This window comes from Xenopus tropicalis, chromosome 3, assembly GCF_000004195.4.
Source record: "Xenopus tropicalis strain Nigerian chromosome 3, UCB_Xtro_10.0, whole genome shotgun sequence".
NCBI classification, from domain to species: Eukaryota; Metazoa; Chordata; class Amphibia; order Anura; family Pipidae; genus Xenopus; species Xenopus tropicalis.
In genome coordinates this window covers 124,211,818-124,226,812 of record NC_030679.2, presented here as the reverse complement: position 1 = coordinate 124,226,812, position 14,995 = coordinate 124,211,818, and the positions used below count along the sequence as shown (strand labels likewise).

Genomic DNA, 14,995 nt, shown 5'->3' with positions numbered 1-14,995 from the left:
AGAGAGGTCAGAGTAGATTGGAAGAGTAGTTAGACATGAACGTTATGTGAACATTCTTTTTTCTAATTAGGGTGACATATAAGGGCCCACCACAGGACCTGAAAAGAAAGATAAGCACTTAAAAAATATATATAACTGAAGCCAATAACTGCTTTTTGGTTGCTTGGTTCAGTGAACCCATAGTAGGCAAGCTACAAAAAAAGAAGACCTATGTGAAATAATTCTAAAATAGCATGCTATAATATAGAGGTAAACATCACCTTTAAGGGATTTACTCTTATGTCAACCATAGGCACAGTGGCTCTAGGGAACACATTTAAAATGTACTGAAATAGTACTGTCCTAAAGGAAGTTAGTGTGTCTATAATCAAGCAGGGAAGAAGTAGCTCCTTTGGGTCAGCCACTAGCTCTTATGTTCTGCTGGATATCTTCTGAGTAGGTCTCACTCTGGCGGTCTAGCTACTGCAAATGCAGGTTGCTCCTGGTGAGTCCTAGCTGTATCAAATGTAATCAAATGTATGTGTCTAGTCTAGTCCTTCTTACCCATGGGCTCCCACATGTTGCTAGACTCCACTTCAAGAATCAAGGGTTTCATTTTCATTCAGTCTAGCAGTATGTGAAGACCCATTAGGTTAACCTAACAAATCATACGCACCTCTGAACAAGCAGTTATACAGGGTCAGTTTGGCACAAATTAGTACCATACTGTGTATGGCTTAACCAAACAGCTTCTATAGTCCTTGTGCTCTATAAAAGTGTGTAATTTCATGAGGGGAAGCTGGGGGCATTGAATAGGCAGACTGGGCTACAGTACCTTCCAGGCCTGCTTTAATAAAATAAACACAAGGTCAAAGCACAAAGACTTCAGGGACTTAAGTAGGACCACAGGATGCAACAAACTGCTGAATCAGTATGTATGTAATATGTTTTCTTAGGGTTGGAAAAGCAGTAAATATTCCATTAAGGTTTTAGCCACCCAGGTCATCTTAACTTGCTCTCTGCAGTTCTCCTCAATAACCATTCATTTCCTGTTTCTGGGGGAATTGAAGCACAAAGACAACATACAGATGAATTTTCTTTCTAGAGCGATGTTGCTGGGCCTTTTATCTTCTAGCTAAGGTACTGGCACTCAGTATTCTTTATAAAGATCTGGGTTCTGCCATACTCCCTGCTCAGTAGTGAACTAGTTATACAATATTCTTCTTTCCCCCATTCCACCATGTAGTATCTATCTAGGCAAGAGAGTATTGACTTGTTGGCAAAAAAAAGAAGCCTGGCTTCTTATAAAGTTAAATTGGGGTGTGCATAAACAGTTAAAAACAGCTAAATAATATCTAATCTTCTATTTCTTCTGAATACACTGATATAATATAATGGTGGCCATATTTTTTGTGAACAGCTGCAATGATGTAGGGCTGGAATTCCTCCATTTCATATTCTGTAGTATGGCCTAGCCCTACAGGTTCCAAATGGGTCCAAGCAGAAAGAATTGACACTAAAAATGTATGAATAGGGTTGCAACCTTACCTCTTCAAAACTGGATGCATAAAATCCACATGATGATTGGATAATAACAAGGAATTCAGATTTGCTCTGAATGTCTGCATAGAAACCAGTTTTATTTCTATGTATATAAATGCACTGGTAATTCGCCATACTTAGAATGGATTTTATAGGGCTTTGGTGGCAACCCTAGGTAAGGAATACCATGGTCCACACCACTTTAGGCATAATTAAGGCATTCAAGGACCCGTGTTATACATAACAAACACATTCAATTCTGTCAGACAAAAAGAACAAGCATTCAATCAACAATCCGATAACTAATTCCCACTGATAATATTAACTTGTAAAACAAATGTTAATGTAATGCTAAAAACAAGGTATTTGTGTATTTTGTACTTGAGGAATAGTTTTTATCTGAGCAGTTGGTATTCAGTCTTGGGTAGGCTAAGTAAAACAAAGGGTTACTGGTGCAGTCCAATTGATTGCTCACAATAGATTGGATAAGGGAAGGCTGACTATATTTGATCTTTGGGATTTAAAGGAGAATTAAATAAGATCCATCAGAATCAGGAGGAAAGTAATCTGATATATAAGGTCACTGCACTCTCGGCAAGACGGGATATTATTGAGGAACATGGCATTACAGATGTGAGTCATTATCAATGCTTAAAGAACGTTTAAGTGAATGGATTTGCAGACTGATAATGGCCGTGGCACTTTAGTGAATAAACCACAATGTCTTTATGTGTCTGGGCCTAGTAACGGCATTTCTACTTCATTATCTGCCATTATCCGCCTTCGCATTAACCTCCGCCGTACTAGAAGAGATACACCATGAACAGGTCTGGACTTTTTCTTTGAAAGACAAGCATCGTCTTACAGGGCTCGCAGGAACATGTCATTATCAGAAAATCCCCTATTAATATTCATTTATTGAGATTATCTATTATTGGCTGCGGGGCTATCGTTCTCCCTGGGTTTCCATAGAAACCATTGCAGGCTTTCCAACTCCCGAGCCAGTGACTTGTTGACACTCGGAATTTGGATTTGTGTAAGAAAGCCATTCAGCTGTATCATATCACCTGCATCTAATCTCCAAAAAATGAATAGACTAGCAGTTACCTACAGTAGCAGAGAGAGATCCCAGTAGGACCCTTGATTTTAAATTATTATTTATTGTTTAATGATGAATTCAGAGTAGAGTTATAAGGGACTACAAAGATGCAGAATAACATATAAATAGTATAAATGAAAATGAATCTTACTTTACAGGTATAGGATACATTATCCTGAAACCTATTGTCCAGAAAGCTCCGAATTACAGGAATATCATCTCCCATAGACATAGACATTTTAATAAAATAACTCTAATTTTTACAAATGATTTCTTTTTTTTCTGTAATAATAAAATAGAACCCTATTGGCGACAAAACAGTCCTATTGGGTTTATTTGAATGTTTGAAAATGTTTTTGCACAGATCTGAGGTATGGAGATTCATATTACGGAAAGATCCTTTATCCTGAAAACCCCAGGTCCTGAGTATTCTGGATAACATATAACATATCTGTACTACAATGCCAATTGCCACAAGCAAAAGCACCACATTTGTAAATGTGTGAGTCTCATGTGAAGTCATCATTGTACATTTCTTCAGCAAAAGAATAGCTAGAGATACCATACTCTATAAAGGTTCAAAAATGGAGTAGAAGGGAAAGAAGGAACTCCTTTCCAAGAGAAGTGGAAGGGAATAATAGCTGAAAACATGTTGGGGACCAAGTAGAAGGGTATAATAGCTGAAAACATGTTGGGGACCAAGTGGAAGGGTATAATAGCTGAAAACATGTTGGGGACCAAGTGGAAGGGTATAATAGCTGAAAACATGTTGGGGACCAAGTGGAAAGGTATAATAGCTCAAAACATGTTGGGGACCAAGTGGAAGGGTATAATAGCTGAAAACATGTTGGGGACCAAGTGGAAGGGTATAATAGCTCAAAACATGTTGGGGACCAAGTGGAAGGGTATAATAGCTGAAAACATGTTGGGGACCAAGTGGAAGGGTATAATAGCTCAAAACATGTTGGGGACCAAGTGGAAGGGTATAATAGCTCAAAACATGTTGGGGACCAAGTACAAGGGAATAATAGCTGAAAACATGTTGAGGACCTGTCATATTTAGACAGGGTAAGTTCTTGAGGACCATATTTAAACTTTAGAGATGGTTATATTTTCCCATGATTTATAAGACAAAATTAGAAACCCACATACAGTATTTGGTGTTGTCACCAAGGACTTCTCATTAACTTTTTCTCAGTTTAATTTAGTATCTAAACCTTTTTTTAGGGCTCTTAGGACTATTAGTCTCAAGGGTCTGTCCCAATGGTCCCTAAGCTCATTGTAACCAATCTACCTAACTAAGCAAAGCACCCAGGATATCATTTTTGTTCCTATTGTATTGAATTGCATGTGTTATAACAATTTCCATTCACAGTAAAGCACCCATCTGAGCAACCAAATAGAAGTTTGTGTAGTTTTTGTATCACAGAAATGTGTGACCATTGGATCAAACAGTGTCCACAGTGATATAAGATTCCCTTACCCCAGTTAATCCATTTCATGTGATGAAGGGGAAAGGGACAGAACAGCGACTGCTATACATGTTTTGTTGGCACATTCTTAAAGTGACAATATACTATAAGATTCACTCATTTGGCGGATCTTTCCACTGATATGCTCACCTAAGGTGGGCCCAACGAGGGCCAAACGTTTGAATAACAATGTCAGGAATAGGAATCAATAGAACAAGGACTGCATCAATGAACCAATGTGGTTCCCAATACAACAGGAAAAAATAAACCTGCCTGATCGATATCTGTCCAATTTTATGCCAGATATCGGTTGGGTAGGTCCATTTGGAGTCCCCATACATGGGCAGGTAAGCTGCTGAATCAGTCTGAAGGACCCCAATCAGCAGCTTAAACCTGTCTGTGTATTACTGTTGTTTTTCCAATTAATGAGTGACCCATAAGTGAACTAGAAAGGTCCAGGTGATTACCATTCAAGCCACCCCCATGCTGAACATTGCATGGGTGCAAAAATTTGGGAATTGCCCATTTAAAAATTAAGCTATCTGAATAGACAGTACTGTATCCCTTGGAATCAAAGCATAAAGCAAACTAACCAATGTATTATGTTCAAAAATAATATATTTAAAACTGTTGGGTTTGATTTTTTATTAAAACTTTTGACCTACAATGAATCTGTGCTGGCACAAAATTATGCCATAGGGCTTCCCACCCAATGTTGCCCTTGAGAGTCCTGGAAACACAATACAGAAGTGAATGGCAGATGTCAATCACCAGTAGTTTTACTGCAGCCTAGCAGTGTACAGATAGAGCATAGGAGGTAGCAAATATTTTTATAATGATCACAATGACAACTAGTCTGCTAAATGGATTACATCTTCTTCAAAAAGATTAACCACTATTATATATTTTAATATGGTATGCTTAATATGGTATGGTCACTTCAGCAAAAATGTTGCCCTATAAGAGATCTAGGCAGTCCTAGTTTTATGATTGGTTAAGCCAGTATATCTCTTAAAGGGTATCTTCTAGAAATTGATATAGAGACCAAAGTACAGCATCATTAAGTAGCTTTTATTACATTAAAATAACACAGTCTGGGCAAAGGCCAGAGTGAGGAGGGGGGGTTCTTCAAGGGGGAGTGCCTCCAACACTCACTCTTAGTAGGTAAAGCAATGTCTGAGGATAAAGTAACTACTAGGGATCGCATTGGTAGCACTCACTGTAGACCACTTAGGGGCATGATTATGAGAGGAAGGCGTTTTTGCCCAATGCAGTCATTATATGCTGAAGCTGCCTAGATGCATTAGCACTTTTACAGACACCATAATGGAGACAATTTATTGCACTTTGTTGTTAGACTCTATCTATACACAGCCTAATGAGCTGTTACTGGTCCTGCCTTGAGTTAATGTAATTATATCCCATTGCCTATCGCAGCTGACCTCAGAAGGGCAGTATATGCACAGCCTACTGCATTGTATTATGGGTCTGTTTGGGTATAATATGTGCAAAGCCCATAACACTGTACTTTTAGTCTCTGTGGGTAATATGTACAAAGCCCTTTGCCTCTCTGGGGTAATGTGCACAACAAGCTGCAATATATTACTAAGCACTCTGCAGTATTAATTGCTATATTACCAGTCTCTCTGGGGTAGCATATACACAGCCTGTTGAACTGCATTACTGGTCTCTCTGGGATAATATTTACACAGCCTGTTGCACTCATCTATTCAGATAATGTATACGACTCAAAATTCAACGACTTGTTCCTCTGTAATTGGTATATTGCTGTATACATGTATAGTATCTATCTGTTTGCTATATTCTTCTCATTTCTAAAGCATAAGTATTTAGTATGCACTATTATCCATTTGGATTTGAAGACATACACACACATACACACTCACATAGACACATACACTGTGTTGATTATCTCTGATGGCTTCTTGGCACTATAGGTGGGGGTGATTTAAATGAAATTACTGAAAAATGTGCACTTGTAAACTTTGTAATCTCACCTCTGCGACTGCCCATTTTTGTGTATGTATCTCCAGACACACCTCCAGTATCTGTTAACCTTACCATTGACTTCTCTGTGGCTACAGTGACTTGTAGCTTTGGTGGCCACCCTTCAGTCCACATGTGGATAAGTAAGAAATTCAATACTAATCTACAATTGTGCTTGCAATTCGAGTGAAAACCGATCAAAATCTAGTTACGTTATTTATGCCTTGGGTGGTTGTTTTAAACCTATTACTGTAGGTGGAAAATAATCACCAAAAGCTATCAACTGCCATATATAATTATAAATTCTCCAATAGATGCCCTTTTATTGTTAGCCTCTCCGTACTAAAATGCCAACCTCCATCCCTGCCTGTTACATTTATAGAATCCTCTGTACCCCCTGCTATTTGTCAGACCATGTAAAGATGGAGAATGTTGTATTGCACAGTACCTGTAGCCGGGCCCAATCACATTTCAGTTATGCATTAGCTCCATTCAGTTTCTTCAATGAAAGGAGCAAGTTTAGTGTGATACTGTAATAAAATGCTCCCCATGTATCTCCTGTACAGCAATGCCCCAGATTCCCTCTACTTATAAATATATATATTTGCCACAGTCACCAACTTCATCTAGAGATTGGCCTATGGTATTAGTACCAAAGTCTAAAGATCTTTGGTTTTAAAATGAATGTATTTCTTTGGGTTCAAACAAAGGGGTGTAATTACAGATAAAGCAGACCCTGTGATTGCAATAGGGCCTAGTAATGTAGAGGACAATTGGAGAGCAATTTCAATAAATCTTGGTAGAATGGGTCAACTTACCAATGTTTTGGGGCCCTAAATTGAATTATCTGTAGGGCCCAGTAAATGTGGATAATTTTAAAAACTTGTGTCACAGGGGGCAATAAAGATGTAACATAGATCAGAGCAGATTATAAGTAAGAAAATAAGGCCCATCACATGTTGGATTATAGTTCCCAATATCCTATTTGAATGTTGAAGGTACTAGAACATATGTTCTCTATAACAGATAGGTAACACTCTAGAGCCATCTTGTATATTAAATATGTTGCCGGCATTCATAATTTAATACTGTGCTGCTGTCAACTATTAAGCCATTGCGGACGTAATTGGTGCTTTCCGCATGTTTCCTCTTGGGCATTAGATTCACATGTTCACTGGCTTCCATCCCCATTCTCAGAAAATAAAGACATCATACCAGCTTTCTTATACAGTCACACATGATACTTCAGTTTATTTATCAGTGTAGAGATGTATGTGCCTATGGCATCAATGATGTGTTTATAAGAAATCAATATATGGGTCCCTTGCTGGAATCTTTATCCAGAATTGTTATTCTAGTAAACATACACTCTATAAGCTACTTCCCTGTTTATTGCCTTTTTATTCTAGAAGATCTAATGATCCAACAGCTACTGTGCTAGCCCTAAAGATTGTGATGTGCATGGGGGAGAGCCCCCTTACCCATAGTACCTTCCCTATAAAAAGCCATCTCCTCTTATTGAATCTCCATTGAGATAATGTTTATAAATATATCAATATTTTAATAACCACCCCAGTCGTTTCTTTACAAATGATGAAATACAGATTGCAGCATTAAACACGATCTCCCCAATGCAACTTTACTCATTAAAGTCATTCTGTCTGTACTGTTTGAATGAACAAGCAAAAATTACTGGTTTGGACCACATGGATGTCTAGATTGCACAGCGTATTTACTCATGTGTAATTCAGGGAGATCAAGATATGAATGAGACCTTATCGTATAGTAAGTATGGGGCTTTATAGGGTTATGTCATAAAAGGCACTTAGTTTGCCCAGGAGCAGTAACCCATAGCAACCAATTATCTGGTAGAATTTACTGGTCAACTGTTTAAAAACAATGGGGATATTGGTTGCTATGGGTTACTGCTACTGGGCAAACTAAGTGGCTTTTATTACATATGGGCTTCAAGAGATTTTCTACCCAAACCCAAAAATTAAATTATGTTTCAATACAAATCTATCTATCTATCTATCTATCTATCTATCTATCTATCTATCTGTCTTTCTGTCTTCTGTCTGTCTATCTATCTATCTGTCTGTCTGTCTGTCTGTCTTCTATCTATCTATCTATCTATCTATCTATCTATCTATCTCTCAATCATCTATCTATCTATCTATCTATCTATCTAACTCTGTATCTTTCTCTTTCTCTCTATGTATCTATATCTATCTTCTCTGTCTGTCTCTAGCTCTATTTTGTTGACAAAAAAAGTATTATGGGTGATTTTATCTATCTATCTATCTATCTATCTGTCTTTCTGTCTGTCTATCTATCTATCTATCTATCTATCTATCTATCTGTCTGTCTGTCTGTCTGTCTGTCTGTCTGTCTGTCTGTCTTCTATCTATCTATCTATCTATCTATCTCTCAATCATCTATCTATCTATCTGTTTCTGTATCTTTCTCTTTCTGTCTATGTATCTATATCTATCTTCTCTGTCTGTCTCTAGCTCTATTTTGTTGACAAAAAAAGTATTATGGGTGATTTTAGAATAATCTTTGGGTAGCCAACCATAAGCCTACACCTTTCTCATTTTAATTTATAAATACACTCTGCTCCTTGTTCCTGCATACATTTTTATATTGTGATCTAATTATTGTATCGGCCAAATGGATTTGCTTGGTATCAAGGGGTAAAAATAAACCAGAGACAATTAATCACTTTCCATCACATGAGTCAGTGTCAGTGTGTGCAGATTGACAAAAAGCAAATCAGATGTATTTATCCAGCAATCTCATTTGTAGGACTGAGGCCAAGCAGATAGCACCCTAGATTTGTTGTTGAAGTCAGGTTTATCCAATGGTGAATGTGGAATGTGAGGTCTCACCACCAATAGGTGGCATTAGGAGATCCACTTCTTAATGAATTAAGGCATAACTTAAGGATACCTATTGCCCTGTAATATATGTAATATATGTGATTATTGTGAGTTGGTATATGAGTGCTATCTGCTTAGCCTATATAGTGAATACACAAGGACACATTATTAAAATACACACACACATATATATATATATATTGCATTATATATGTGTGTTTGAAAAGTATTCCTCCGTATACCCATCCCAATAAAATGACAAAACAATAACATGTCCTACGTTTCAACAAACCCAGTCAGCAGAAAAGGGGTTAAGAATTTCGCTTCCCTGAGCGTTCTGCTGCGGAACAGGCTAAGGATTGGATTTAACCTCTCCACAGCTGGATACATTTGCAACTGGATCTCTGCACAGAGATAAAAGGCTGTCAGACTTTGTTTCATTTGCCACGAAGCAGCAAATCGAATTTTTTATTATTGGCGTTAAATATTTGCAATTGTTTATTGGATGGTTTTATTTTATTTTATTTTTTTTAAACAGTGGTCCATGTATAAAGAGCTATAAAATGTGACTGGCGACCTTTCTGTTCAATCATTTTGTAAGTAAGGCAGTCTTAACATTCGATAAGGCAAATAAAAAAAAAATTGAACAATATTAACATGTTAGCCAAGAAAGAAAAAAGGAAACAGAAAAATGACACGGTCTCTCTTTTTCCATAAAACAAGCAAAAGTCGGATCTTTATCTTTGGCTTAGCTCCTCTTGGAATCCCGAAAATATACATACATATATAATGGTTCCTGTGTATTATAGGGCACATCCTTTCATTAGTCCTTAAAAAAAAGGCTGACGGATACCGTTAAATAAGTGACACAACAGGCACAAAATGCCCCTTTCATTAAAGGAACGCAAGGGTTTTGTCCCTATCTGCCCCACTTGGCACACACTCTCTCAACTGCCATCGGAAAAAAAAGGGCTTATGTAAACGTATTCTCATCCTTGAACAGACTTCTTTAATGTCCCAGAGCTCAGGAAAAAATGTTTTCTGTCATTTAAATTAAACCCTTATACCAAAGTGGATTAAAACACCCTCCCACTGAAAGCAAAGTAACATCTTACAAAAAATATCTGGATCTATCAGCTTCATAACTCATCCTAGAGATTGGCAAACTCAAGCGTCAGAGATGTTTTTTTTTTTTTTTTTTTTACCTCGACTCTTTTCAACAGCAGCAAAATGTTAAGAATGTTTTAGTTTGCGAGTTTTCATACCTCACATTCCCGGGAGCCAGAAATGGTATATGCACAGGGTCCAGATCCATTAACCAATACATCCATGGACTCGGTGTTGGAAGGTTTGTAGTCCACATAATACTCCTGTAAGGGAGAGTTTATCTGTCTCTCAGACTCTCTGGCCTTTTTCCGGCGCCTCTTCATCATGGACGATTGTTGAAGCTGTTTCATGCTGGCTGGGTAACGTTTCCACGATACATAGATGACTAATAAAATCATCGCCACTGAGAGAAAAAGGGCCACACTTCCAGCAATTATTTTGTGGAATGAAACATGCTCATATTCCTGTTCGGCCATGGGGGTCTGCAGAGCTGGAGAAGGGCTGGAAGTGTAGGGGGTCGATGAGACACTCTCCAATTTGTATATGGTAGGCTTGGGAGTAAACTGTGGCTTTGGGGGTGGTTTGGTTGTTGGATAAGCTCTTTCAGTGGCCAAGACAGGTGTTTCGTTACAGATATTGTAGGTTTCCACTGCATCAGTAACTTTCTCTCCTTGCATGTTTTTGGGGCTTGCACATATCATGATGCTTTCCTTGTTCCCCTTGAAGTTTTTTAGCCAGAAAACAAGAGGGCATATTTTTTTGGTGCATTCCCAAATGTTTCCCGAGAGCGTTATGGAGGTCAACGATATCCAAGCATTGAGAGTTTCCTGTGTGACATTTGTAAGTTTGTTGGAATCCAAGTTAAGTTTCTGTAGGTTTGGGAGACACTGGAAAGTTCCAGGTTCTAGGTTTTGTATATCATTTCCCGAAAGGTCAAGGTTTTGCAGGGCACTCCAAGTCCAGGTTAACCCCTGGCTGATAGATCGGATTTTGTTCCATTGCAAGTAAAGGGAACGCAGGTTAAAGAGGCGAGGGAAGTGAGCAAAGTTCACCTTAGAGAACTGATTGTGCTCCAGGTGGAGTTCCTTGAGCTTCAGAAGACCAGCAAATGCATTACGAGAAAGACTCCTAAGCCGGTTGTAACCCAAATCCAAAAAATCCAAGTTACGGCAGTCCTGAAAAACCCGAACTGGCACAGTTTTCAGTGAGTTAGAGCGCAGGTGCAGTATTAAGAGCTTGCGGAGACCTTTGAACTGCTCAGACTGCAGTGTCTGCAGCTTGTTGTATGATAGATCCAAATTCCTCAGGTTGGGGACAGGATGGAAGGTGCTGTTGCCCAGGTAGGAAATTTTATTGGAGCTCAGAATTAGTTCCTTCAGTCGACGGATTCCTTGGAAAGCATCCTCATCCACCGTGCTAATGTAATTGTGGTCAAGGTAGAGCCAGACCAGCTGGTTAAGGCCAGAAAATTGGTGGGATTTTAGCATCTTGATGCTATTGTAACGCAAGGATAGTCCTTGGGAGCCACCTGATATATTCTGTGGGATGTCTCTAAAAGCATGGGACTCACAATATACAATTTTGCCGTCGCACCTACAGTTCTTTGGACAGGTCTTCTGAGCCCCCACAACCATCACTACGATGAGAGCAGGCAGTAGTAGCAATGTTAAACTCATGCCTTTCAGCTGATTCATCAGTTGGAAACCTGCAACATGGCAAAGAAATGTGTATTGAAAAGCTATAAACCTTAAGAGAGGCACTGACTGAGCATGTTCCTTTAACCCCTTTCCTAAAAACCTTTATGTGGCGTGGAGACTAATTGTTTCAATTAAACCTAATCAAATACAAACAAGTCTACGTTCACAACGCTTCTCACACAACATGCTGCAAAGATGGTTCTCCAGTCAGAGAAACATCTTAGATACCCTTATTCCCAGGTATGATGGAACTGAGTGATGACCCCATTATGTCGGTAGATACCAGACAACACATTCCTGATGCCCACATAGATCATCACATCCTCAAGATAGCAATCTCTACTGAACTGAGCTCTCCAGCCCTTATGGCACAACGCTAATTAGTTTTGCCACTCAGTTTACAACACTTACAAATACATAATTACTATATTCCCTAGTCTTGCATTTAAGAAATGCTTTCCATTAGTAGCAAATAATATACTGAGGGACCAGTAGTGCTATGAAAATAAAGTCTGCTTAAAACTACACATAATTAAGGGTAAACATAACACATATATATCGCTAAGTAAAATATATCTATAAATAGGTAAGATTTGCTGCATAAATACTACATTGACAGATATGACAGGGTACTTTATATGAAGTTGGCTTGAGCTCTGCAGCTGATGCTGGACTTGGTAATAGAACTTATTGTTAATATAAATATAATGCTATCAAACTATTAAACCTATGGAAAAGGTTAACTCTGCATTTCCCATTTACTTCATCATAAATCTTTGTATCTGAAATGTAATGAGAGCAATGCAGTATGTTTGTGAGTGTATAGTTATTCCTAAGGAGCAACCTATTACAAAGGGGGTGGAAAAGGAGGTTTTGTTAGCCATGTAACCCTTTATATGTTTTTCTGCCCTGCTTCCAAGCCTGTAGAAGTTCAGCTCTCCTTCCACCTCCCTCCTAAATCATCTTTGGCAATTTATGCCATTTAGATGAGGGAGAATACCCAACCTTGTTAGTCGTGCGGGTGCAAATTGGGAAGGCACCAGAAATTGGGTGAGAGGAACCAAATCCCTCCAATGCTGAAAGGATCCGTAATAGGATTGCAGTAGGGAGGTTATAGAGAAGCAGCGTTGCAGGCTGAATAGAGATTACCGATAAATGACATTTATTTTATGGATGCAATGTTGGGTGTATTAACCATAAAAAGCTGCCAGATGGATTTAACCCCCCAAATGGGCTCCTCGTAGAAAGGAAAAGGGTTAAAATGGCAAAACCCAGCTGGGATTTCCCTTCTTGTGTGCCACTAAAGAACATTCTCTCTCTGACTCCCATCTCTATAACTGTGTAATGAATGCCTGGGATTCAGAGGCATGAAAGAATTCTTTGGCACTAGGGCATACGTTGTGTGTGTGTGCCCCAGAATGGCTCCCCACATAGCCTTTCTAATTCACATACAGTATAGCCCAGGGACACTGGATTTGTGTGTAATGCTCCATCGCTGTTCTGCATGGAAAAGGAGCTGTAAAAGCCCTGATAGCGGTGGGGCAACTTCCGCATTGAACACAGGAGATCAAGTTTTTGCAGTCCTTAATGGGATAGATTGGGTCAGCAGACAGAAGTGTGTGTGTGTGTGAGGCTGAGTGTGTTATCCCATCAGCTATACGCACATAATTGGGCTTTATCGTGCCCCTCATCTAGTTTATGCACTAGCCTTCCTACGTTATTACCCACAGGTGTAAAGAACAGCCAGATACAGTTTATAGCTATCTAACAAAGAAAAGGTTCATTCATATACAGTATGCATGTCTATCACATTCATAGGAACATGTATACATATATATGTGTCTATAGAATAGCCAGAATCATAACTCAGGGATTTCTAGTGGTTACAGGTTAATAAATGTTCAGTGGATGCATCACCTTGTATGCTTAACAGACACAACGGTGGGAAGTGAGGCAAGTCAGACCTAGCTTGCAGCCCTCATTGCTACTGTAGACATCCATGGACAGGCAGCCCTTTGTGTGAAGCGAAGGGAGAAACTTCACTTACCCATCGTCTGTCTCCCAGAGAATCCTTCCTCCTTTCCTTGGGGCTCGTCTCCGGAATGTTGTGAATTTCAAGCCCCCCTCCTTGCCTCTTAATTGCCAGGCAGCAATTCCTTCATGGTCCCTCTCTCAAACCATCCTGCTCCCAAATTGGATGCCCTACGCCAGTAGAAATATGAAGATCGTTATATATATCATATAGAAATATATATATGTATTTTTTTTAATTTTTGCTGCAAAGTTTATGTCCCTTGCTCCTTCCCAGGAAAACAGCTCCTTCCCAGAGAAAAAAAAAACCCAGCAATTTTAGGAAAGAATTAGAGATGAGAAGTCTCCCGGATTCCACAAGGGTGTCTTCAGAACAAGGATGCTGTAGAATCTGAATGCAATAGGAAGAGGAGAATGCAGCCTCGAAGGGAAGGTATACAACTTCTGTGCAAAATCTTCGCAATACCTAACATGCCTTGCCCACTGTCGTCTGCCATCCTTAGCAATCCATCCTCAATTCTATATCCTCCTTGGTTGCAGCCAAAGACGTTAAGAGAACACACTGGCTGGTCACCTCAATGGCCAGTACCCCAAGTTTAAAAGAAGTGCCGTCTGGATTTATCCATAGAGCAGTGCAGGTTTACTCTGCTATGTGTCTGTGCTGGAAGCAGCTGTGATTCAAGAGGATATTTTTTTTTCCCGGAGACTGCTGATGCTCAGAAGCTTGCTGCTAATGCCCTAGTTTCAGCAATAGAGTGTCCTCTGCTGGAGGAAGGAAAGGAGACAGGCAGAATCTACAAACAAGCCAGTCTGTCATTGCAATGCAATGCAGGGCCTCTTGCTCTTTCAGAGAATACAATTAACTCCCTCGCCTCTGAGAGCTATTTGTGCCCTTGATGAATGGATTAGACGTCAGAGGTTCCTGTAGCCCTGATTGATTGGAAACATTGGCCTTGCTGGTCTGCTTCTGCTCCATGACTTTAAAAAAATATCGGATTAGATATTTGTGTAATAAAAACTGAAGTATAAGAAAGTACAACAACCATATCATATGTATAGAATGGCATGACTCCATCAGCTCCTTACAAGCCCACAATGAGGTCTCTGTCTCCTTAATGCATCAAGGCAATGTTTTAATACTACATACTCCCACACTTTCCCTCTGAAATGCCGATAGCT

At 39.2% G+C, this 14,995-nt stretch overlaps 1 protein-coding gene across 4 annotated transcripts in view; it reads right to left on the bottom strand.

Annotated features, from left to right (window-relative positions):
- The window catches only part of lrrtm4 (leucine rich repeat transmembrane neuronal 4), a 381,209-nt gene extending 366,578 nt beyond the window's left edge, over positions 1 to 14,631 (bottom strand). For 2 of the 4 annotated variants that reach the window (XM_031899273.1, XM_031899275.1), the window contains exons 1-2: positions 13,833 to 14,631; positions 10,247 to 11,793 (exon numbers count right to left, since the gene is read on the bottom strand). In XM_031899273.1, coding sequence (XP_031755133.1) covers positions 10,247 to 11,793; positions 13,833 to 13,836 — 1,551 coding nt within the window. In that variant the 5' untranslated portion in view covers positions 13,837 to 14,631. The remainder of the gene's footprint in view (positions 1 to 10,246; positions 11,794 to 13,832) is intronic. The other 2 variants (XM_031899274.1, XM_004912595.4) reach the window with 1 other exon arrangement.
- Between the last annotated feature and the right edge of the window lie 364 nt (positions 14,632 to 14,995).